General features: G+C 44.5%; 1 protein-coding gene across 1 annotated transcript in view; it reads right to left on the bottom strand.

Annotated features, from left to right (window-relative positions):
- Positions 1-24,842, bottom strand: part of EEIG1 (estrogen-induced osteoclastogenesis regulator 1) — a 62,644-nt gene that overhangs the window by 11,553 nt on the left and 26,249 nt on the right. The window contains exons 3-5 of the mRNA XM_063144505.1: positions 14,092-14,212; positions 12,983-13,012; positions 1,122-1,238 (exon numbers count right to left, since the gene is read on the bottom strand). Of these exons, the coding sequence (XP_063000575.1) occupies positions 1,122-1,238; positions 12,983-13,012; positions 14,092-14,212 (268 nt within the window). The remainder of the gene's footprint in view (positions 1-1,121; positions 1,239-12,982; positions 13,013-14,091; positions 14,213-24,842) is intronic.

Here is a 24,842-nt window from a genome sequence, read left to right as displayed (position 1 = left end):
TATGTAGGGAAATTGGATCCCAGAATTCAACGTCCATTGTTGAATCAAATATTAGGGAGATTCTCATGGCCCAAATAATTAGGCTCTGGAGCATTTAGTTGTCAGACAACAACTTGCTCACAAACCAAGCAAAAGCATGCAGTGTTTTCTGTATTAAGGCTATCCTAAGATTAAACCAAAGTGAGCAACAGCATCCCCTTTTAGAAAACAGATGCAATGGAAAGCCATGGTTTCCCTTCTAGGAGAATGAGCCACTGCCTCAGGTAGACACGCTTCCCTTTTTCTGCACCAGAAGGGATCTCTTTCAATTTTAAACCAATCAGTGTTTCTAGTGACATCCAAACTCAGAGAACTGTGGTTTAAAGTTACAGTTTGAATACAAACCAGGATCTCAAACCATGGTTTGATCCTTGTATGTTCTCATTAACAACATATCTAAAACGAACCCTAGTTCCCTGAGTTTGGACATCACTGAGAAGTGTGGTTAGTTTGAAACCAGAAATGGAAGCTTCCGATCATCTTACAGTTATAAAAGAGGAGAGGGGAGGAGGAGCGAATGATCCAGCTGGACATCAGGAAAAACTTCCTGACTGTTAGAGCAGTACGACAATGGAATCAGTTGCCTGGTGAGGTTGTGGGCTCTCCCACACTAAAGGCCTTCAAGAGGCAGCTGGACAACCATCTATCAGGGATGGTTTAGGGTGGATTCCTGCATTGAGCAGGGGGTTGGACTAGATGGCCTTGTAGGCCCCTTGCAACTCTGCTATTCTATAATTCTATGATTCTATCCCAAGTCATGCAAATTGTTCTCTAGGAAACCATGGTTTGCTGTTACATCTGAGCCAAGGACAAAGAAATCAAAAGCTGGTCCCAAAAGCAATGGCAACAGGGCAATAGGTGGCTTGCATTTTTTGCTGGGCATATACAGTAGGTCTCCAACGCATTTCCACAAATCCTAAATGGGAAATGTTTGTTGAAAGGAGCCTCTTTTTTGAACACCCACTTGCTCAAAACATCACAAGAGGGTGAACAGAGGGGGTGAAAGAAAGAGTTCTTCCAATATACACATTCAAAATGAAATTTAGGCACAGCATCAGCCAATGGGAACCCTCTCCATTTACCTTCAGGATGGAATTATCTTGCCGGGTATTCTTGGTGTCGTATCCCTCCAGCAAGCAGCATCGGACTGTGAACCCAGAGCCAGCAAATTCTGCCAGATTCAGATCAGCAAAACCTAGCTGTAAAATCAACATCATATTATTATTTTTTAAAAAGCTCAGTATTTTGCACCACACAGTAAAGGAAAAATAAAAGGAAGAGCACCAAATGCAGCAGGTCACATAATTTGGCAGTATTTACATCCTAGCATAGAACATGTCACATTCCTAACCCCAAAGCATTCTGGAAACTTTTACATATAGGTCAAAGGAAACAGAACTGTTATTTTGGCAAGGACAGCGTTAACCCACCCGGAGTCATTGCATAACCAAGGACACAGAAGACACTAGGTCAATGATGTGGAAAAACACACTCCTATGCGCACACACAAACATAATAAGGCACTCTTTGTACTGTGCCACCCCAGAATGCACTGCAGCATTGCACACCAAGAGATGAAAGGATATTGCTGTAGATGAAATCAGCGCACAGTTTCTAAGAAACAAGATTGAGAGATTGTGGAGAAAATGTTTTGAGGCTCCTTTTGAACAAATTCTGGGGAACAAGTTAGAAGCCACGCTGAAGACCAGGAACCCAAGCCATGTCTATGGGAAGGGCTACAGGCCTCATTTTGCGATTTCTTCACACACTGATCTCATTTTATGATTTCCTTACACACCGATCTATCTAGGAGAGCAAAGGAAGTTTTCAGGAATTATGTTTTGAGCCATTAAAAGCCCAGTTTCCCTCTAGATGCCAGAAGAACTGAAGGTATGAATGGAGGGAATGAGTAGAAAAAGGACACCAGCACCAAGAATGAAAGTGGGAAAAGAACCAGAAAGAGAAATAGATGCAGCTAAGGTAGCTAGGTGCTTCATTTCTATGGTCTCTTTCCTACTACTCTTGAAGGAAAGCAGACCAAGTCATACTCTAGAGGAAAACTGTCAGTATTTTCTCTAATCACCACATTTCTACTGAACCATTTCAGCTCATTATGGGACAAAATCAGCTTCAGAGCACACAGTTAGACTGAATTTGATTATCAAGTTTTGGAACACACTAAAGAAGGACTCTTCATGCAGGCTTTTCTTTACCAAAGTTACATCATTAGTCAAAGTCTCTTAACACTGCCGGCTTCCAAACTTCATTACCACAGGCGTGATACAGTCATATAGATCGCAATGCTTTGGTTTTGGATATGTATCACAATAAACACAGCTGGCAGAGTTGCCACTACTAACAGTATACAAGCAACAGGGGCAACTTTGCTTTTGGGTGCAAGCATACAACGCTGTGTTAAATGCAGATATGGAACCTCTCACACCTGCCTAGATCGGAGAATGCTCCTGTATTTACTGTAGGGTTATGCCGTCCTTCCATCAATATAAATTAGCAAGAAGCAAGCCTTTGCATAGTGGGTTTTTTGGGGAGGGAGGGGGGTATTCAAAGCACGCCACGAGTTACTTCACTAATCCTTACAACAACTCTGCATGTTGTTTTAAGGAAGTATCAACAAAATGCTTTATAGATTTTTTAAAAAATAGTTAAAAGCAAGTCTGTATTTGGTGGGGAGGGATATGGAAACAGAGAGAAGAAGCTCAGAGGATGGCAACAAGGGAGAGGGCCTTTTCGGTGGTGGCCCCCCGACTGTGGAATGATCTCCCCGATGAGGCTCGCCTGGCACCGACATTGTTATCTTTCAGGCGCCAGGTAAAGACTTTTCTCTTCTCCCAGGTATTTAACAGCATTGAACAACGCTAAGTTTGTTTTTAATGGACCCCAGAACTGTTGTTTTAAATGGCTGCAGCTTTTTTTATACTGTTGTTTTTATGTCTCTGATGGTTTTTAAATTTTGTATACTTTTTTAATGTTTATTGCTTTTAGCTTTTGCGAACCGCCCAGAGAGCTTCGGCTGTGGGCTGGTATATAAATGTAATAAATAAAATAAAATAAATAAATAAGTGGTTTGTTTACATCCATCTGGAGAGATTCTGGAGGGGTGACATTGAACTGAGGACTTCCCCCATTTCACTGTTTGTACTCTTAAGGACTAGAGACTTACTGTTAAACCGATCATTACTCTGGAACTCTGGGACCTGTTCACTTCTGGGAGGGGGATCTAAGGCTCTCTGAAAGAGAACTCTTAGCACCTTCACCAAACTATGATCCCAAGGATTCTCTGGGGAAGCATGCGGGTTAAACAGCTGTTAATCTGCTACAGAAGCTTTTAGTGTAGAATCACCCTTATACCATAATGACTCCCACTTGCTTGTTCCCTCCCAGTTCCAAGCTCTCATCTCATGAACTTTGAGGGGAAAAAACACCCATGCCTTCTTAAAGAGGGGACATTTCCATGAGCAATGCACTGAATTAGCCTTAAAAATAGCGTTACAACACTGGTGCTCTTACAGGACACCATACATCTTCTCTTCTGTTATTTTAGTATCTTATTATGTCAATTACAGCCATTTTATTTAAAAGATTTCTATCCCGTCTTTCCACTGTGTGTGTCATCAAAGTGGCTTTAAAAAGTCTTAAACACAGTATAAAATGCCAACAGGAAGACACATCTTTTAAAAACACACACCAAGAAGGCATACAGCAGCTAAGGACAGATGGGTATGAGTTGCTGGTTAAAGGGTTGAGAAAACCGGTCAGACTTAGAAAGGCAGCTGTGAGACTTCACTGCCCCTATGTAGAAGAGAGGACCCCTAGTTATGAGCACAGCATAGGGACTTCAGACACTCTTGAGCTACTTTTTGAACCAGGAATTCCCGTGCCGCTTCTGCGATCCTGTAAGCAGACTGTATGGAGATGGCAGAACTTTCCCCATGACTGAAAAGTGCAAAAGCTCTCTTACACAGTCCTACTTAGGAGGACGGGGATGTCAGGGAGGGTCCTGCAAATGCAACCAACCGACCACCAACACCTGGCCCCTTCTAAAGACCACGTTCCAAGGCTTGTCTAATTATAATTTTTAGTTTCTTGCTTATTTCCTTTCCTCCTGATTCTCACCACCTGCTTACTGCTCACTCTGGTAAAGTCACCTGCTTTTGTCGTGGGTGGCATTCCCTGGTTGGCTAAGTCACCCCACCCTCCTGGGATTAGTCAATAGCTTGGAACCCAGAAGGAATGGGAGGATTCCCTCAGGTTTTGCATTCATGGAGGTGACCTACTTTCCCAACATTTCCCCCCTCTACCCATCTTTAAAAGTCACTTATCCAGGCCCATGGCTGCTTCCCAGGTTGAAATACAACTGGGAAAGGCCTCCTCTTTGTCAAGGGCTTGGCCACTCTACTCTGTGAGTACCTTTGGGCCTAGCAGAGAACCATGGGGCTCTTGCTTGTAGAAGGCAGGTTCATCCAAAGACACTGCAGGCTTCAAACCCAACCACCACCGATACTTGGCAAAGTGCTGAGATCCTCCTCCTCCTCCTGGAAATGGATTCCTGACAGCAAGGAGGTGACTGAAAGCAGCTCAAAGCTGCAAGAGGAAGGTCACCCCTTTTAAGCAAAGGATGTTCAGATATAACCTTTCAGTGCAGTTTCCCTCATCTTCTCATCCAACCTCCAGCCCGGCACCACCATCTGGCTGAGAGATGGGGAGTTTCTGCTCCATCAGCACATCCAGCAGTCTTGCTTCCATCCTTGCGCTCCTCTCCCCAAAGGAATGCTGGCACTTAGTACAGAGGTTTGTGGAAGCTGGGCTTCTCAACAGTACAGCCACTAAAAGGGGGAAGTATTTCGGGGGAACAGAGCTTCTCTCGTTCTCAAGACCCATGTTCCTCTCCACTTTGCAGGGGTGGGTGGGAATCATTAAGGATCTCTGCTGTATGGGGATTGCAAAGTCATTTGTACTTCCTAGAGCTATTGAGCAATTATGGGGAGATGGGAAAATCCACAAATTAGAAGGGGACACTGCCTTGAGTGAGCTCCCTGCTCTTTTTACTGTCGTTGTCTTCTGAAGCATCATCATTATTATTATTATTATTAATCATATTTATACCCCGCTCCTCAGCCAAAAAAGGCTCTCAGAGCAGCTTACACTTAGCAAAAAAGACAGTCCCTGCCCTCAGGCTTACAAAGACATGACACACAAGGAACAGGAGTCCAGGAGGGAAGAGAGAGAGAGAGAGAGAGAGAGAGAGAGAGAGAGAGAGAGAAATTAAGTGGTTTGGGAACAGGGCTGATGGGATTGTCCTGCTCCCGAAGGAGGGGAGACCAACTGGAGCAGGCCATGATGCTTCTTCTGCCTGCTCCTGTCCCCTTCTTCTGCCTGCTCCTGTCCCCTTCTTCCCCACAGGGCCAAGATGACAGTTTGCCCTGTGGGGGAAGATTCCAACAGGAGCAGGCAGAAGAAATAGCAATAATGTCTATTTGGCAACGGCAGCGCAGAATACAAGTAGGAAGAGCCCTGTTGAATTAGGCCATGTAGTCAGGCATCTTGTTTCGCAGAATGGGCAGTCGGAACGTAGAAGCTGAACTCAGGGGATGAAAGCCGGGTGTTATACTACAATGCCCACAGACTAGACAGAAGCCAGGCCAAGGCCATCTGCCTGGCCAACGGATGCTGGCTTGAGAAACCCTGCCTATGCAAGGAGCTGTGTTGAGCAGCCGCCACATGGTTGCCAGGGAAGTGTGGTGAGTTTTGCCTCAGTGCTGGAGCCTTTGGAATGGGCCCAAAAGGAAGATGTGGGTGAATCAATCAGTCCGCTGGGCACTGATCCTCCATCGACTTCTCCCCAGAGCTTCACATCATGGCTGATTTTCTCCCATCCCACACACAGGCACAAGCACCTGAATTTGGGCATCTACCTGAATACCTTGCCACTAAAGAAGCATCGCTGTAAACTCCCCTGGGTGCTGCATGAAGGCCCCTGTGGCCAGGGCTGGTTACAGGGAGCATACAACTCCCCTGTTAAAACAGCTCCACTGGCTTCCAATTCAAAGTGCTGGTTATGACCTGTAAATCCCTATATAGCTTGGGTCCAAGTTATCTGAAAGACCGTCTTCTCCCTTATGAGCCTGCCCGGGCTTTGAGATCTTCTGGAGAGGCCCTTCTTTCAGTCCCACCATCTTCACAGGCGCGCTTGGTGGGAACATGGGAGAGGGCCTTCTCGGTGGCTGCCCCAGTGCTCTGGAACTCTCTTCCTGAGGAAGCTAGGCTGGCGCCCTCCTTGATGGGCTTTCGGAAGCAGGCTAAAACCTTTTTGTTCCAGCAGGCCTTTGGAGAATAATCTAGCCCTCCATCTATGTGGTTGTTTTTTTGTACATTTCTTTTCCTAGGTTTAAAATGTGTATGTTTTAAATTTTGTAAGGCCGCCTTGAGGCTCAGTATTGGGCAAAAGGTGGGATACAAATAAATATCATCATCATCATCATCAGACCTGGCCATGTGAGGGGGGGGGAGTCCCCGTCTTTCACATGCATATTTGAGTGTGGGGTGTCCTGCGAGAGCGAGGAGATTGCCTTTCTATGCCAGAAGAACAAGAATGAATGAGAAGGGGGTGGGGGAAACAGGATGGAAAAAGGGGATCAGAGCTTAATATATTGGACAGCACAGGTAACAAGGGGGATACAGGTAAAGCTTGATTCAGGAAGGGCAGTCAGAGAAGATATGAAGGAGAGGGAGGCGGTGAAGAGAAAAAGCAAAGGCTGTTCTAGGTTTAGGAAGTTGCATGGCAGGAAGCATAGTCATGAGTGCGACAGCAGGAAACAGACAGGGCTGACAGATGACTCCGTCTGTCTCTTGCCCTTGGCGTGAAAAAGACAAAAGGAACAACGCCATCAGGGGCACAGGTTTCTAAGCAAAGCTTTTCCAACACCTCAAACTGCCCCCACCCCTCTGACATCAGTTAAGGATCTCTCTAGTTTAGTATTTCCACACAAACTACAGTTAACATTACAGATCGAGGCCTTGTTTTCACTGAGTTTCGTTCACCTGAACTATAACGAGACGTGACTTAATACTTCTCCAAAACCCCTGAAATGTCAGGGAAGAAGGGTTCAACTTAGTTACTGCCAGCATGCCAGTTTTCTATGTGGAGGGGTATTTTATTCACTGGGAGGGGTGTACGTGTTGATGGTTAAGGAACCATTCCATCCTATGAGCCCTGCCCCTAACAGACTGAAGTGGGTTCCCCAGACACACAGTGACCACCTTAGTGAAAGCTAAACTTGAAAGGGGGTGGGTTTCCTCTGTGTTCAGATATTGTACGCTCCTCCCTTCTATTTACTGTAGGCTGAGTTATAGAAGAGAGAGTCAGAGGCCTCAATTACCCACAAAAATAGGAGCAAAGACTGTGGCTTTATCCCTCCTGCACGCCTCTTATCTTGAGAGAGACAAAAGCGTCAGTCAACTCCCAAAAGACAACTGAGTCAGATGGGTGGTTCATCCAGTCCAGCAACCTGAAGCTGGTGAGGCTAGACGTCCGTGATTTAAATGTTTTAAAAAATGCAGCATTTGCAGAATACTAGAAGTGCAATGCATGCCATTTACTGGATGCCTCCTTTTCCCTCTGTAGGTAGCACTCTGCCGCTATAAAAAGGCAGAGTGTTTTAATAAGGCAGCCGGCAAAGGAGTGGTGGTAGCCACTCAGGACTGGAAAAGGAGGTGCTGCTGATAGCCAAATGTACAAGGCAAAGTAATTTAGGTGTTGCTGCGGGTGGAGCATAGCCTTATCCAAGCAGCCTTCCAATCGGTCCATTTTCCAAGCTTCTTTCAGCCCGCGGGCCAAATTCAATTTCAGAGAAAATCTCAGGGAGTATGTAATGCCTGTCTCTAAGGGCCTTGGGCCGAGTAAAGCGCTTGGGGCATGGAATGGAGTAAGGGGGGGGAGCAGAACATCAGGTGAGAAAGAGAGTTGATGGAGAGAGGAGGTGCAGGCATTAAGACAGAGAAGGAGGAGAGCTGAGAAGGAAATTCAGGGACATCAGCAGTGCGGTGAAGAAAAGAAAGCAACAGATAAAGGAGGCTTCGTGTAGAAGAAGAGTGAACCTCCACAACAGAGACGGGCTACAAAAGACTAAAGGAACTGGGACAAGGAACTTTTGCTGGCCTTGCAAGGGTCACGGTGCACTTGACAGTGTGAACTGCGGCCTAAAGTTAGGGTTATCGTTTTGTTAATATTGTTATTTACCAGATATTCTAAAATTAAGTAAATGTTGTTAAGTCTCTGGAGTGATTGCAAGCTGCCCCTCCTCATCCTAGTTACAGAAACCTGAAACATTACAGCTGTGCTCCAGTAGCAGGCAGAGCCAATTTTTTTTTAATCCACATATTTTAGCTTAAAGCTCTTATTGCCTGTAACTGAGCTTTAGAGGAGGCTTTTTTCCCCTTTTCTTTTTTTAGAATGGGGGGAAACGGCGCAAACGTCAGGAAGCCACCAAATGATTTGCAGGAGCATGGCCATCTGGAGAACCTCGGAAGGCTTAACTGGGACCCAAGGCAGGCCAAAATTGGCTCAAGGGCCAGAGGTTTTAACAGCCCTGTTCCAGACCAATATTGGTTACCATCTCTCTATAAATAGCAGGAGCCACATCTACATAGGGCTACCTTTGTGCCTAGTCCGGAAACTTAAACTAGTTCAAAATATGGCAGCCAGGTTGGTCACTGGAACACCTGGGGGGACCACATCACACCAGTCCTAAAATCTCTTCACTGGCTGCCAATTAGTTTCTGGGCGAAGTATAAAGTGTTGGTTATCACCTTTAAAGCCCTACATGGTTTGGGTCCAGGCTACCTGCGGGATCGCCTTCTCCCGTACAATCCGCCCCGCACACTTAGGTCCTCTGGGAAGAATCTACTGCAGTCAGCAAAGACTGGCCGGCGAAATCACATTACGCCAGTCCTTTTACAACTTCATTGGCTGCCAGTCCAGGTCCGGGGCTGATCCAAAGTGCTGGTATTGACATTCAAAGCCCTAAACGGTTTGGGGCCAGGTTATTTGAAGGAACGCCTCCTCCCATATGTACCTGCCCAGACCTTAAAATCATCTACAGGGGCCCTTCTCCGTGAGCCCCTGCCAAAGGAAGTGAGGCAGGTGGCTACTAGAAGGAGGGCCTTCTCTGTTGTGGCACCCCGGTTGTGGAATGAGCTCCCCAGAGAGGTCCGCCTGGCGCCTACACTGTACTCTTTTCGTCGCCAGCTGAAGACCTTTTTATTCTCTCAGTATTTTAACACTTAATTTTAACTTAAATTTAACTGTTCTAACTCTGTATTTTAATCTTATATCAATTTTGCTGCGTGGTTTCACCCTGGTTGTGCTTTTTATACTGTATTTTGTATTTGTGCTTTTAACCTGTTGGTTGTTTTACTATGGTTTTAATTTTTGTGAACCGCCCAGAGAGCTTCCGCTATTGGGTGGTATAAAAATGTAATACATAAATAAATAAAAATAAATAGGCTGACAAGCATAACCCAGAGGACCTTCTCTTCAGCTGCTCCCAGACTGTGGAATAGCCTGCCGGAGGAGACTCGTCAGCTTGACAGTCTTTTTGCATTCAAGAAGGCTGTCAAGACTGATCTCTTCCAGCAGGCCTACCCAGTGGAATTTTAGGATATTTTAGTATGTTTTTAGGATGTTTTTAAACAGTGTATGCCATGTTTTTAATCAGTATTTTATGCTTATTGTTGTTCCCCGCTTTGATCCAATCGGAGAGGCGGGTAAGAAATATATTATTATTTTTCAGAATAACCCCCCGCATCTGACATCGCAACAGTAAGACTTCAGAGTTCATGGGCTTGTCTCTGCCTCCCTTCTTCTCGCTCCCCCATTCCAATACTGCCAGTAGAAGACTCCAATTGCTTCCAACTAGTTATTAAACTTCATGCAGGGCTGTTGGGAACAGAGTTGTCTCTTGCTCCTAGAAATACTTTTAGGTCTCAGGTGGCATCAGAACTTGATTTCATCCTGACAGCGTGATCAGAGAAGTAACATAAAGCCTGAAAAATGACACAAGTGCCATCCCAGCTGCCCGTCACTGTTTAAAACTGACTAGTCTCTTGCCGAGTCGGAAAGAATCATAGACTAGTACAGTTGGAAGGGACCTATAAGGCCATCGAGTCCAACCCCCTGCTCAGTGCAGGAATCCACCTTAAAGCATCCCTGACAGATGGCAGTCCATCTGCCTCTTGAAGGCCTCTAGTGTGGGAGAGCCCACAACCTCCCTAGGTAACTGATTCCACGGTCGTACTGCTCTAACAGTCAGGAAGTTTTTCCTGATGTCCAGCCGGAATCTGGCTTCCTTTAACTTGCACCTGTTATTCCGTGTCCTGCACTCTGGGAGGATCGAGAAGAGATCCTGGCCCTCCTCTGTGTGACAACCTTTGAAGTATTTGAAGAGTGCTCTCATGTCTCCCCTCAATCTTCTCTTCTCCAGGCTAAACATGCCCAGTTCTTTCAGTCTCTCTTCATAGGGCTTTGTCTCCAGAAACACTCCCTTAGGACACAGCTTAATACAGCAGAATATTACTGAAGAGTGGGGTGGGACAGGGTAAGAGACAGCTCAGTGGCTTTGCACACGGTAAGTCCCAGATTCGTTTTCTAGCATTAAAGGACCTCAGCTAGCAGGACTGAGAAAGAGCCCTGCCCGATACCTTTGCTAGTCAAACTGGATAATGCCGGACGAGATAAGACCAATGGCTTGTTTTGGTACAGGGCAGCTGCGTACAGTTCTCTGCCAGATCCAGGACAATTCTGATTTGACACAGCTAGCTTGTCAATCCAAGCTTGTTGCTGCCTTGGGTTGGTGAAGAGAAGAGAAGAGAAGAGAAGAGAAGAGAAGAGAAGAGAAGAGAAGAGAAGAGAAGAGAAGAGAAGAGAAGAGAAGATATAAAATAGAGAAATCTCTTTTTTGGTAATCACAAGGTAGAGAGGAAGCACACATGTAGCTCAGATTTTCCCTCTACTCTGTTCCAATTTCTTGGGTGGTTTTTTTTGTTTTGGAGAGTGAGGAGGTTCTTATTTTTAGTTCTTATATTTAGAAGTACCATGATTTTTTTTAAAAAAAGAAACCAGTTCCACCAAGTTCAAAAGAAACTACCTTACATTATGAATCCATCTAACTCATATCATCTGCTATACACTGACTGGCAGCAAGGGCTCTCCACGGTTTCAGGCAGGCTTTTCCTCAGCCCTACTTAGAAATTCTAGAGATTGAACCCAGACCTTTTGCATCCACAGCTGGTGCTATACCACTGAGCCACGGCCCTTCCTTAAACCAGTTGCCATACCTATGAAGTGAAGAATTCTAACACTCTTTCATAGGAACATAGAAACACAGGCCATAACTAGACCTAAGGTTTATCCCTGGATCATCCAGGGGTCAAACCTGTTCATCTAGGTGACACACAGGGGATCCAGTGCTCAGGAAGAGGTGAACCCTCGATGATCCCAGCATAAACCTTAGGTCTAGCTGTGGCCACAGGAAGCTGCCTTATACTGAATCAGACCCTTGGTCCATCTAGCCCAGTATTGGTGACACTGACTGGCAGCAAGGGCTCTCCAAGGTTTCAGGCAGGATTCCTTTCCTAGCCCTACCTGGAGAAACCAGGGATCAAACCTGCGACCTTCTGTATGCAAAGCATGTACTCTATCACACTGAGTTATGCCCCCCCCACCCCATGGCCCCACGATTCCATGTATTTCTCTCAAGAGAAATCTCATGTTATCCTATTTTTTGCTCAGATTCCTGCTCTACCTTTCCCTGCTAGCTCAAAATGAGTACTTGGGATCAAGGTGTGATAGAATGAACAAAAGTTACCAAAAGCAATAGTCTTTTTCCAACTTAAGGAATCAGGTTTTCACATGATACTGTACTGCTACAGCATGGCCAGGCAGCCTGATGCTATCTAAATGTTTTGGGCTAGCACTCCCATAATCCATGGCCACTGGCTATTCTAGCTGGAGCTTATGGGAGTTGTAATCCAAGCAAGTAAGCAGTAGACGTGACTTCCCAAAAACACAATGTGCATGCCACACAGACCCACAATTCCCCAGCGTGTGTACAGAAATGCCTGCCTGCTGTTCACACTCTGCAGGAAACACGACTGCTGCAAAATGTAAGAATTGCCCTTCCTTTATGAATCAGAATGACCAGACTCCATTAACATGGTCCTGTTCCCAGAGGCATTCCTTCCTTGGGTCAGCAGTCAAGAGCTGGAGGCAGTATATTGACCGTGAGGTAGGAAACCACAGATTTAAGCCTTGCCTCACCTAAAGCCATGTAGTGAGCTCTTAGGCAAGAGAGGAAGTGGTGTAAATTCAGAGCCAAAACCCACGCCTTAGACACAGAAAGTCCCAGGTTCAACCCTGCTTCAGAGAATGTCCTGCTTGGGGGCTTCCACAGGTATCTGACTGGCCACTGTTTATAATTTCTGGGAAACAAGATCCTGGAGTAGACAATTTGATCTCTTATGTTCCTGTAATGGCCGCCAACTCAGATGGCTTTAGAAGGGATTTAGACCAATTCAAAGAGAATGTCCATCAATGGCTGCTATCTGTGATAGCAATAAGGAAGCTATGAGTTCAGAAGCAGAATGACTTTAGAGGGCAACAGTGCAAATGTGTGTAAAGACTAGGCTAGAGTGACCAATGATCTGACTGCATATAATAAGGCCGCTTGACATGTTCATGAACTATCCTTTCTCTGCTTCAATTTTCCTCCATTTGCATGGTGAGGGCGATACAGGCCTACTTTACAAAGCAATTGTAAGGATTTCTGAGAATGTACGTGAAGTGCTTTGAAGACCCTCAGGCTTGCTATAATAGGACTACAATGAGAACAAAGAACAGCTCTTGCTTTTCACCTCACATTCTTCTTACCTTGGAATAGGTTTTCCCCCCTTTCAGTTCCTGCAATGAGAAAAAAAAAAGACAGAAAGAGGGCGTAAGAGAAAGGACACATCAATTTTATGGCCAGACTGAGAGCAAAGACATTCTTCTGGGATGAGCATAATTACGCAGATCCAGGATCACCCATTGGCCAACCTCCTGAACATTGAAGGTACCCATTGGGCGTAACACTCGGTACTAAGCATTCATCCACGGCTTGCAATAATTTGCTGCTTCACTGGGCATTTAGATAGGCTTGTTAGCGTTTCTGTAAAAAATGAAGTACAGTTGCCCAGGGCTATTCAAGTTATCACTCAAGCGGCAACCATTTAGGACCAACCAACGCTGCTTACGTGTTTTCAATAATCTAACTCAAAGCTACCCCATTTTATTAAATGCATTTCCTATATCCTCCCTCTGGCTTGGCAACTCAGCTAGGAGCACATTTTATTTAAGAGTTCTGCTGCAAAGAATGAGAATTTCTGTCCTTCTAAGAAAATTTATTATTATTATTATTATTATTATTATTATTATTATTATTATTATTATTTATTTATATAGCACCACCAATGTACATGGTGCTGTACAGAGTAAAACAGTAAATAGCAAGACTCTGCCGCATAGGCTTACAATCTAATAAAATCATAGTAAAACAATAAGGAGGGGAATGCAAACAGGCACAGGGTAGGGTAAGCAGGCACAGGGTAGGGTAAAACTAACAGTATAAAGTCCGCACAACATCAAGTTTTAAAAGCTTTAATTGAAGTTGTAGTTCTCAAATGTTCTGGAAGAGCGTTCCAGGCTTGACAGGCTACAAGTTTACAGGCTGCGGTGGAAACTCAGGTGGGACTGGAATCTTTTAAGTAAAGGGATCTCTGTAAGATGGGGTGAAACTCGATTTAAGCAGAGGGAATAAACCTTCCAAAAGGCAACATTTTGCAGGGCACAGAATTGTAAACCAAAACAGCATGTTCACTCTTTGCTCTTTGACATGCCCCCCTTAGAAACAGTCATGAGGTCTTAATGGTGCGACTGCATTTCTAGGACAGAAGCAAAACAGAGGCGCTGGGTCTAGTGGGGAGGGGGGGAACGACACTCACCTTGCGAACGGACACACGGCAGATGCAGGGGTCCAACAGGCCAGTGGCAGGATTGGCACTCATTTTACAGACAAAGGTAAATTTCTTCTGCCAACGAACACAATTCTCCTGAACTTCTTCCCTACAGAGAAAGGAACAAAACCAAAACAGAATGACCAAGCTACCTTGTCTGCAGACTCAACTTACAGATGTAGTAATAGTAGTGATGGTGTCCAGTTTCTTTAGTCGGAAGGAAATAAATCACGTTACACCTACTGCTTCTCTTGGGCTTTACATTCAGTTTGGGAACGTGTCTGACTGCGCTAGCTAGATAAATGTAATAGTATGAGCAAGGTGTGTGTATGGGTGTGGGTGTGAATGAGGTCTTGTAGCACCCCTCTGCACACACAAGGTACAGCCCCTCCCAATGCAGCATAATGGACCCTTTCTGGGGAGGAAACTGCATTCAGAGGCTAACTGCCTCCTCCGGGTTCCTTTCAATTGTAGTGAGGTGCCTAATTCTCCTCCACTTTTATGTTCCTTGTCAGGCCTACCACCAGTGCTACTGTGGGCTCTCCAGTTTTGGAGCCAGAATTACATTCAGACTTAGAGCAGAATTTATTTATTTATTTATTTATTGCATCTCTATACCACCCAATAGCCAAAGCTCTTTGGGAGGTTCACAACAATTAAAACCATGAAGTACAATTCAAAGTATAAAACAAGCAACAGTACAGAAATGATTCAGAACCCAAGTCTAGTCATGGGAAGCTTGGGTCCCGAGATCCTGGTTCTGCCTGGCTTCCCATCTGATTGCAGGCCGAAGGAGGGAGATACTCCCTATCGGCTCCAGCTGCAAGACACAGCCTTGAATCAGACCTATGATTTACAAATCTTCGTGGGAAGTGAGCAGGCAGAGGACTCTGCAGGGGAGAGGGCCTGGGGGTGGGTGGGGATCACCCAGGTGAAGACATCAGCTGAAAAGAATGGAACAGAAGTCCCACTGCAGACGTAGTGCTTGTTTATGGACCAAATTTCCTTGTCAATATAGATCATCAGAAGGGAGGTTTTAGCAGCCCCATGTCTTAATTGCTCTTGAGCAATTGAGCATTGAGCAGGAGGTTGGACTCGATGGCCTTGTAGGTCCCTTCCAACTCTGCTATTCTATGATTCTATGAATGCTTTCTTGCCTGGACTTATCGTGAATCATGAACTCTTGTCTGCCTGACTTGCAGTATATTAATACTAATACTAATACTAATACTAATACTAATATATTTCTTACCCGCCTCTCCACTTGGATCGAGGCGGGGAACAACAGTGAATGTAAAACACATTAAAAACTGATTAAAAACATAGCATACATTATTAAAACATCCTAAAAACATTCTAAAATGTCCCATTCTATTGCTGAGACTCTGTACGAACTCTTCCCTTGGGACTGTCTCTTGAACAAAGCAATGTGCCAATAGACTTTGCACAGGCTACTTGGCTTCTTGGGAACTATAAATGCTGTAAGCACTGCCTCAAACGCTGAAAAGCTTGAACTGTGCAACCTAATCTACTGTAATAGAAAGTTTCATTATGATCCTTGACCTGTTTCGACTTGCAAGAGGGTGTCAAAAAAGATGGGCCTGATATTAGTATCGGTATTAATTTCTATATTGCTCCATAGCCAAAGCTCTCTGGGCACTTTACAACAATTCATAAAAATACAAAATATAGCAAAATAAAAATAGTCTAAAAAAATTTAACATAGAAAAATGAAAACAATGTAAAACAAATAAACAATGCTTTTCCTAATACACTTATTCTAAAACAGCAGACATAGATACCTCTTCATATATCATTAAATGCTTGGGAGTACAGGATGATCTTTGCCTGGCACTGGAAAGATGAGTGCCAGCGGCAGGTGGGCCTCAGTAAGCTCATTCCAGAGTGAGGGGGACACCATTAAGGAGGCCCTGTCCCTGATACTACCCAGTCCAACTGACAACTTGTGCTTCCTTATCACGACGCATGCACAGCCCTTGATGGTTTGAGGGAGGGGGAGAAAAGATTATTCCATTATCACCCACAAATAATGTTTTTGCAAGTGTCTGATAATCTCCTGTCACCCTTGTCCCCATTTAGGCTTTTATGTGAAGTTCTTTTGATTCCAGCAGGCTTTTGCTTCGCATGGGAAAGTTTTCATTTTAAGATTCTTTGTCTCCTTCATGCCTTCTTCTATTATATTTTACTGCTGTTGTGATTTGATTGCGATATTGTAATTTTAATGATGTAAGCTGCCTTGGAGTGATATATAGGCATTAGAAGGGTGGGGTAAATGTTCTTGTAAATAAAGAATTAGACTGGGAGAAGTGGGGAAGGAGTTAGTATCTGGCTCACGTCTACCAAAAGGAGAAAGCAGAATTTGGGCATCGAATACTGTATGGCAAGTGAATGCCTCCTGCAAACCAAACCCAGAAACACATGGGTTTGTGTGTAATTATTACCAGCCACAGGAGGACACCTAACAATATGAATGGCTTGGGTGGGCACAGATAAGGAGACCAAAAGGGAAGTTATTGTGCTTAAGTAGATTCCTACAGCTTAACTTTATGGGGAAAGGAACAAGAGTAGAAACACTTAGGCCAGTGATGGATGGACTTCAAGATCCCCTTTGTATATTAGAACCTCGAGGTCCACCAACTGGAGTTCACTGCCCAAGACACACATGTAGAATGAAAGAATGGAACCAGTTACCTAGGGAGGTTGTGGGCTCTGCCACACTAGAGGCATTCAAGAAGCAGCTGGACAACCATCTGTCAGGGATGCTTTAGGGTGGATTCCTGCACTGAGCAGGGGGTTGGACTCGATGGCCTTTTAGGCCCCTTCCAACTCTGCTATTCTATGATTCTATGAATTATGAGCCCAGGAAATTGTTTTGAGAACTAAACGTAACCCACAGTATTTCCACACAAAACCCCATTCTTGGTTATCCCAAGCTTTCTTCATTTGAGTACTATAATTTACAGTGGCGCAAAGGAAAGGAGTCATTTTGTTGCCGCTGTTGTTAAAAAAATGCGAGTCAGAAATCCTTGCCGATCTACTGCAAATTGCCCAGAGATTTACCAGGAGACTGAGATCCTATTTCCTGCCCCCCTCCCCGATTTAGGCTGCCTCTTGATGGCAGGGGTGGCGGGGAAGCTAGGCGTTATTTCTTCTCCATGCTGGACCATCCAGTGTAGCTGTGGAAATGGATGTGGTGGGAGAGACGGGTGGAAACGGACAAATCCTTTTTCACGGGGAACTGACTCAAGCAAGTATGAGTCTGTGTGTGAGGGAGGATGCAGTTTTATGAATCAGGAAGGCTTGCCTGATCTATTTATGAGTTAGCCCTCAGACAATTAAGCTCTTAAGGCATAATTTGGATGGGATGAGAAACAGCCAGTGCTGAAATTACCTGGGAATGGAAGTTCTGTAGCGACTGGCTAGCAATTTTTAAAAGCATAGCAGAAGCGAAGAGTGGAAAAATGGCACAAGGGAGGCACAAGATAAGATTGTGCTTCAATAATTAAAAGGAGCTCTCTCCCCGCAGGCACCATGCAAGTGAACAGAACCAGTGTTGCTAGGAAGAAAAGAGTTTTATTATCCCCAGCTTGAGTGCAGTTTGCTCCCAGATTTGGATATTCAGCTGGACCAAAGGAGGATCCTCCACAGTTCTCATATATGCAAGTAAGTCCAGAAAAGGTGCACTGCCCCAAAAGTGTATACAAGCCCCCAAGAACTTACGGTAATGCCCCAAAGCCGCAGTAGGGTAATACTTTTACCAGGACCAACTTTAAAATAACTGTCCTGAAGTAGTAAGGACCACATCAAAGGCCTGTCTGGTCCTAGAGCCGTCTAGATGCCTCAAGGAAGCCCAAGAGAAGGTCGAGAGAGCAAGGTTTCAAGTTCTCCAGAACTCACAGGTCTGTCTGAACTATTTTAGTTGATCTTAATAAAAGGACTGCTACCCTACTGGAGAATCAGGGTTATTTCTAATGGACCATCATGGCTACCTATTATGTACCAATGTTAGTCATTTGTCCCAAACTGAGACATACTCTAATTTGTTTCCCACGTTTTAAGAGCCTTCCTTGCTTAGCCATTCACCTCTGGCAGGTAAGAATTGCAACCAAGTGGACTATTTACAAACTCGCCTCTCTTGATCGAGATACCCCCCTTGGCTTCATGGCTATTAAAGGCATTTGAGAAGAAACACTCTTCTGGGGTGCAGATGCAGCAATTAGGGGGATGAAACATATGGCTAGGAAAACAGGTTTTGTGTCGCTCTAGAAAGGTGAGAGAGCAGCAGCAAATTTTAATGGTTTGTGCCTGACACAGGTCTCTTGCGTAGTTTCACCAAGAGTGCAGCAGCATCATAGAATCATACAATAGTAGAGTTGGAAGGGGCCTATAAGGCCATCAAGTCCCTAAAGCATACCTGACAGATGGTTGTCCAGCTGCCTCTTGAAGGCCTCTAGTGTGGGAGAGCCTACAACCTCCCTAGGTAACTGGTTCCATTGTCGTACTGCTCTAACAGTCAGGACGTTTTTCCTGATGTCCAGCTGGAATCTGGCTTCCTTTAACTTGAGCCTGTTATTCCGTGTCCTGCACTCTGGGAGGATTGAGAAGAGATCCTGGCCCTCCTCTGTGTGACAACCTTTTAAGTATTTGAAGAGTGCTCATATGACTCCCCTCAATCTTCTCTTCTCCAGACTAAACATGCCCAGTTGTTTCAGTCTCTCTTCATAGGGCTTTGTTTCCAGACCCCTGATCATCCTGGTTGCCCTCCTCTGAACACACTCCAGTTTGTCTGCATCCTTCTTGAAGTGTGGTGCCCAGAACTGGACGCAATATTCAAGATGAGGCCTAACCAGGTGCTTCCAGGCCATTCACCGGCACATTTATTGCAATTTCTTACTTTGAAGATGAGGACCAAGGATACCCAGATACAAATTCCCAGTCAGCCATTCAACTCCCTGCGTGGCTTTGGGCTAGTCACTATCTCTCAGCCTATCCTACCTCACTGTGTTGTTGTGAGGACAAAAAGCAGGGAGGAGGATCCAGTGAGCCACCCTGAACTCCTAGGAGGAAACACGAGAAATAAATATAAAGAAATAAATCATGGGACTACTTGAGCAGAACTGAAGCACTTCGCATCTAATGGCTGCATCACTGATGCAGTCAGAAGCAGAGAACATTCCTGGGGGAGAGGGAGGTGGGATTTATGGTGAGCAAGGAGAGTTGCGTTTATTTTTTGAAGCAGAATTCTAGAAATAAGCTTCTTAGGATACCATAAAGCCAGGGTTATATGTGTGGTATATTTTCGCCAGCCTAGCTCCTGTTTTTAAGGGAGGAAATTACAGGGAGCACATTTTAAAAGCTGACCTGGATGAGACTGAAGAATGTGTGTAACCAGCCAAATATACAATTAGAGAGGGAGCATGCACAGAGAACGAGCCAGCAAGGTGCCAGGGAGCAAGGCATGAAGATGGAGGAAAGTGACAACGTTTCACAAGCCAGATAACCCGGTTTCACATTAAATTAGAAGCCAGAAATAGATGTACCCAATTTTAAAACATTACCCTGTGATTGAGAAACAAAAAAACAGAGACCAATGACTGGTCATAAGTGCCAGCTCATCACTGGTCTTGCAAGGCGCTGTGGAGTATTGTTAGTGCATCCCTCAAAGTCAGACCTATGTTTTTGTCCAGATGGCATGCCGTGCTGGAGAAGGTGCAGAAAAGGGCAACTAAAATAATCAAGTGGTTAAAGCAACTTGCTTCCGTGGAAAGCTTACAATATTTGGGCCTTACGGGGAGACACAATAGAGGTGCACAAAATTATGGATGGTGTGGAGAAAATAGATGGGGAGAAGGATTTCTCCCTCTCTCAAAATACTAGAACCAGAGGCCATCCCGTGAAACTGAATGGTGGGAGATTCAGGACAGAGAAAAGGAAGGACTTCTTCACACAGCGCATAGTTACATTATGGAATTCACTACCACTTGGACAGCTTTAAAAAGGGATTAAGGAAGATAAGTCTATCAATGGCTACTAGTTATGATAGTGATATATTCCCTCCAGGTTCAGAGGCAATATGCCTCTCAATCCAAATTGGTAGGGAACATGAGCAGGACGGTGCTATTGCACTCATGTCCTGTTTGTGCATTTCCTATTGGGGTATCTGGTCGGCCACTGTGGAAACAGAATGCTAGACGAGATAGGTCTTTGGTCTGATCCACCATGGCTCATCTTATGTTCTTATGTATTCCAGAGAAGAGTAAGATATGCAAACCCTGTAATGAGCCTAAGCAAAAGACACTCAGTTCGAAGTGTGTTCAGAGGAGGGCAACCAGGATGATCAGGGGTCTGGAAAGAAAGCCCTATGAAGAGAGACTGAAAGAGCTGGGCCTGTTTAGCCCTCAGAAGAGAAGACTGAGGGGAGACATGAGAGTACTCTTCAAGTTCTTGAAAGGTTGTCACACAGAAGAGGGCCAGGATCTCTTCTCGATCATCTCAGAGTGCAGGACATGGAATAATGGGCTCAAGTTACAGGAAACCAGATTCTGGCTGGACATCAGGAAAAACTTCCTGACTGTTAGAGCAGTACGACAATGGAACCATGACTTAGGGAGGTGGTGGGCTCTCCCACAGTAGAGGCCTTCAAGGGGCAGCTGGATAGCCATCGGTCAGGGATGCTTAAAGGTGGATTCCTGCATTGAGCAGGGGGTTGGACTTGATGGCCTTATAGGTCCCTTACAACTCTACAGTTCAATGATTAAATAAATGCCAATTCTGTACAGGCTTACAAAAGTTGAGGGCCTGAAAAAAGTCACATTTTGCCTTGTGAAAATTACTAATTCTTAACACTCTACAGGAAAGAAAGGATGGTCCACAAAACCACCCCAAGACCTTGGACAAAGTCAAAGTGGGAGATACAAAGCAGACAATGTGATCAGCTTTTTATTGGAACAATATCGGCTGGCATAAGAGTATCCAAGGTTCAGAGTCATACTGGTGGACAATTCTCAAGACATTCTGGTGGATAATTCTCAAGAAATTAACAGAAAGACTAGTTATAAAATACAACTGTGTTTGAACTGGATATGCCTTGTGTAGCAACAACTTAGAAATACTCAAATAATTTAAAAGGCCAATTTTTTAAAAAACCGTATATTTTGTAAAAAGTTGGTTAGAAACATCCATAAAATTAAAATGACGAAGTTACTGCTAGCTCTGGTGGTTCCATCCTATTTATTCTCTTAACTTGTCAACATCAAGACATTGTACGCATGTTCTGTAAAATAGAGGCTGTTTTCCCCACATTCCTTTAGTCACAGGCAGTTCAAGTTTCCAGGACAGCTAATTTTGCACAAGAGCTTCCTTAAGTTTTACACTGAAAACAGATGTGGAAAAGGCCAAGTATACAGCGTCATGCGTGGAAATGCTCCCCTGAGCACATAAGGGGCCGATTTAGCCCTCCCTATTTAAAGATCCAAATGAAACAATGCTGAGAAAACTGCAGCTTCCACAGAATTATTCTTCAAGTGGAATGTTAAGCAAACAAAATGGTGGGCCACAGGCAAAGAGGGAAGAGAAGAGAACGGGAAATGTTGCTGGCCATTGAAGGGTTGGAAAAGGTTTTGCACAGATTAGGTAGGGCTAGGTACAAACAGCAGCAGCAGTGACCAATCTTCACATAAAAGCCAGCAGTTATTCGGATGCCTAATACCTTTGTTTACTTTGCATTCTCAGGGTCATTGTGCTTTTGCGATATCTGCCTGATTGAAACTGACACTAAGATATAAATCTGGGTCAAGCCCTCAAAGCAGCACTAATCCTCTTGTGTGATTGCAACAGATGGCCCAGCCTGGCATGTTGGCTTCACCCACTTTGGTTTGGGGATGCCCCACTTGTATCAACGCCAGTGTCAGCTTGATCTACCTGTCCCCAATCAGGTAGGTCAAGACAACCCATTTCATGAAAATGACTCATTTCCCCACCTAATCCTGAAGGTCCCACAGTAAAATAAAAGATAAGAAAAGGCAGCAGCTGTTCTTCTGCTTTGCACAAGTTCTCCTTCTTTATCAATAAAAGTGATTGACTGGAAGGTGGGATTCCACAAGCTTTCTAATGTCTTCAGACACAATCATGGAACTGGAAAGAGAGGCTACATCCTTCTTTCATCCTCATCAAAGCTATTCCTACTATTAGCGTTACCAACTAAGGCAGGGAATCCCCAACTTTTTTGGGTCAGTGGGCACATTTGGAATTTTGAGTGTTGTGGGTGCTCTCACAAAATGGCTGCCCTGCAGTGTAGCTTTCCCATTTATGAAATGGCTGCCATGGTGCGCACAGCCAGTCACAAAACCCTCAATTCCCAGAAGGCTAATAAAATAATAATAATAATAATAATAATAATAATAATAATAATAATATATTTCTTACCCGCCTCTCCACTTGGATCGAGGCGGGGAACAACAGTGAATATAAAAACTGATTAAAAACATAGTATACATGATTAAAACATCCTAAAAACATTCTAAAATTCCACTGGATAGGCCTGCCAGAATAGATCAGTCTTTACAGCTCCCCTAATAGAACTGTTTAAAGCTAAATTACTCCCACAGATTCTGTACGGGGCGCCTGTATGGGCCCATGCAGATATTACACCATTAGCGATTGAGCAACATAAATTTTTAACCAGAGCGCTTGGGGTCCCCAGATCAACATCCAAAGATATTGTCCGGCTGGAAACAGCGTGTCACTCAATTCAAACGTTAGCTCTAAAAGCAGCAATCTCCTTCTGGCTAAAGATACTGTTCCAGTTGGTTTCTCCACTGGTTATGGCCACACACGAGGATATGGGGAAAGAGTCATGGGCAGAAAAGATGAGCCATTCTGTAGCCAAATTGGGCTGCTCACAAGTTTATCTCCTTACAAGAGGGTTTGATGGGGCTAAAGAGGAGATCTCAAGAAGACTGTATGATTGTGAAATACAATCATCATTGGCTGTCATCAAAGCGAGCCATTCAAATACGATATACAAAAGTATAATTACTGCCCCGGGAAAAGCCCCTTTATACTTAACTTCTGTTACCTCACATGAGTTGAGATGGTTATTTACCCGGTGCAGGTTAAATTCACTCCAGTTAATGGAGGTGAAAGCACGTTACAGGACCCATCCACGCGCTAAAGCTGACTGCCCAGACGGCTGCCCCAAAACTGAGGACGTGACACACTTTCTAGTTGAGTGTCCAGTGTATGTCGAGCTGAGGAAGCAATACCTTGTGCCCCTGATTCAACCACGTCACCTAAAAATGTAACTCAGATATTATTGTTAGGCTCTGATCATTATATATCGTTCAGGACTGCAAAATTTGTACAGCGGGCGCTGGAGGTACGGAAGCTTCTGTTTGCCATATAGGATTAAATTTTACCAATCTGAGATTACTTGCAGGCCAGTACTGGTACTGCAATTGAGCCTACTATCAGTTTCATATTATTAGCTTGTATTATTCGTCTGATTGTGATGTGATGGAGTATGGATATGCTATTATGTTATTATGTTAATATGTTATTTTGCCACTATTTTATTTGTTTGCGAATGGCCTAGTTGGCTAACAAGCAATAAAGATTCAATGATTGAGATCAGTCCTTATTGCTTTTTTAAATGCTAAAAGACTGTCAAGTTGACGAATCTCCTCCAGCAGGCCATTCCACATTCCAAATTGGTAAGACTAAAAGAAAAGTAACGTACCCAAGAGCCTCAGTACAAGGCAGAGGTGGGCTCTAAGCTCCAGAACACAAAAGCCCCCTTTTGATCTCAAATAAAGATGGGTTTAGAGAATGCCATCATCCCATTTATAAGAAAGCATGTAATTAAAGAAAACTTACTAAATAAAAATCAGGAGGCTTGGTGGAGGTGTTGTTTGCCTTTGGGCTAGGATTGCACTGTGGTCAGAGGACTTTGCATCCTTTTCAGTTTTGACTTTGCAGTAAGATGGCTTTTCATCCCTTCTAACTAAAGCACATACAGTTACTCAGAGGGAATATGTTGCTGCCATAGGTTATATGTTACTGCAAGCAAACTCAAGTTTATGCAACATCCAGTTTTTCATACTCCCACAACCACTGCAGTTGGTTGTGCTTCACAAACTAAGAGCAGAAAGGAGTTGGCTCACAGAAAGTGTAACGCACAGAAGGCAAGAGCAGAAGTCCCGAAATGCAGCGATGAACTAAAACCCAGAGAAACTGGTTCAGAGGCATCCGGATGCAGGTTAAGGAAATTGGGGGGGCGGGGGGAGCAAACAGGCTGCAGCTGCTGTGCAGAGGTGAGCTAGGAGGTTATCATACCCCATGAGCAATTTGTAAGGCTTTTTGCTTGTTGTAATGATATATCAGTTATAGGTACTCCAAGGCTAATTTCCACTTTTCCAAATGCCACAGGGAAAGAGCATGCTACCATGCTCTTCAACTGGCCAGAAACAAGGGTGAGGAAAGCCATGGTCACATTAGTGTCACAACAAGAACAGTCAGTGCAGACGGAGAGCTCCCCACATGGTCACTGCCACTACAGTGTGCACCACATGGCACTTGGCTGTCTGAACCCACTTCAAGCAAATCATTACCCACCCCCCAAAAGCCTCACCCTTCAGCTACAGATTGGCCTATACTTCAGCAGACCTCTAATGTTCACATGGCCAGGACCTGAGTGCCTGTACATTTCTGGCAACTTGCAA

Source organism: Elgaria multicarinata, chromosome 19 (assembly GCF_023053635.1).
Source record: "Elgaria multicarinata webbii isolate HBS135686 ecotype San Diego chromosome 19, rElgMul1.1.pri, whole genome shotgun sequence".
Lineage (NCBI taxonomy): Eukaryota > Metazoa > Chordata > Lepidosauria > Squamata > Anguidae > Elgaria > Elgaria multicarinata.
This window is presented reverse-complemented; position numbering and strand designations above follow the sequence as displayed.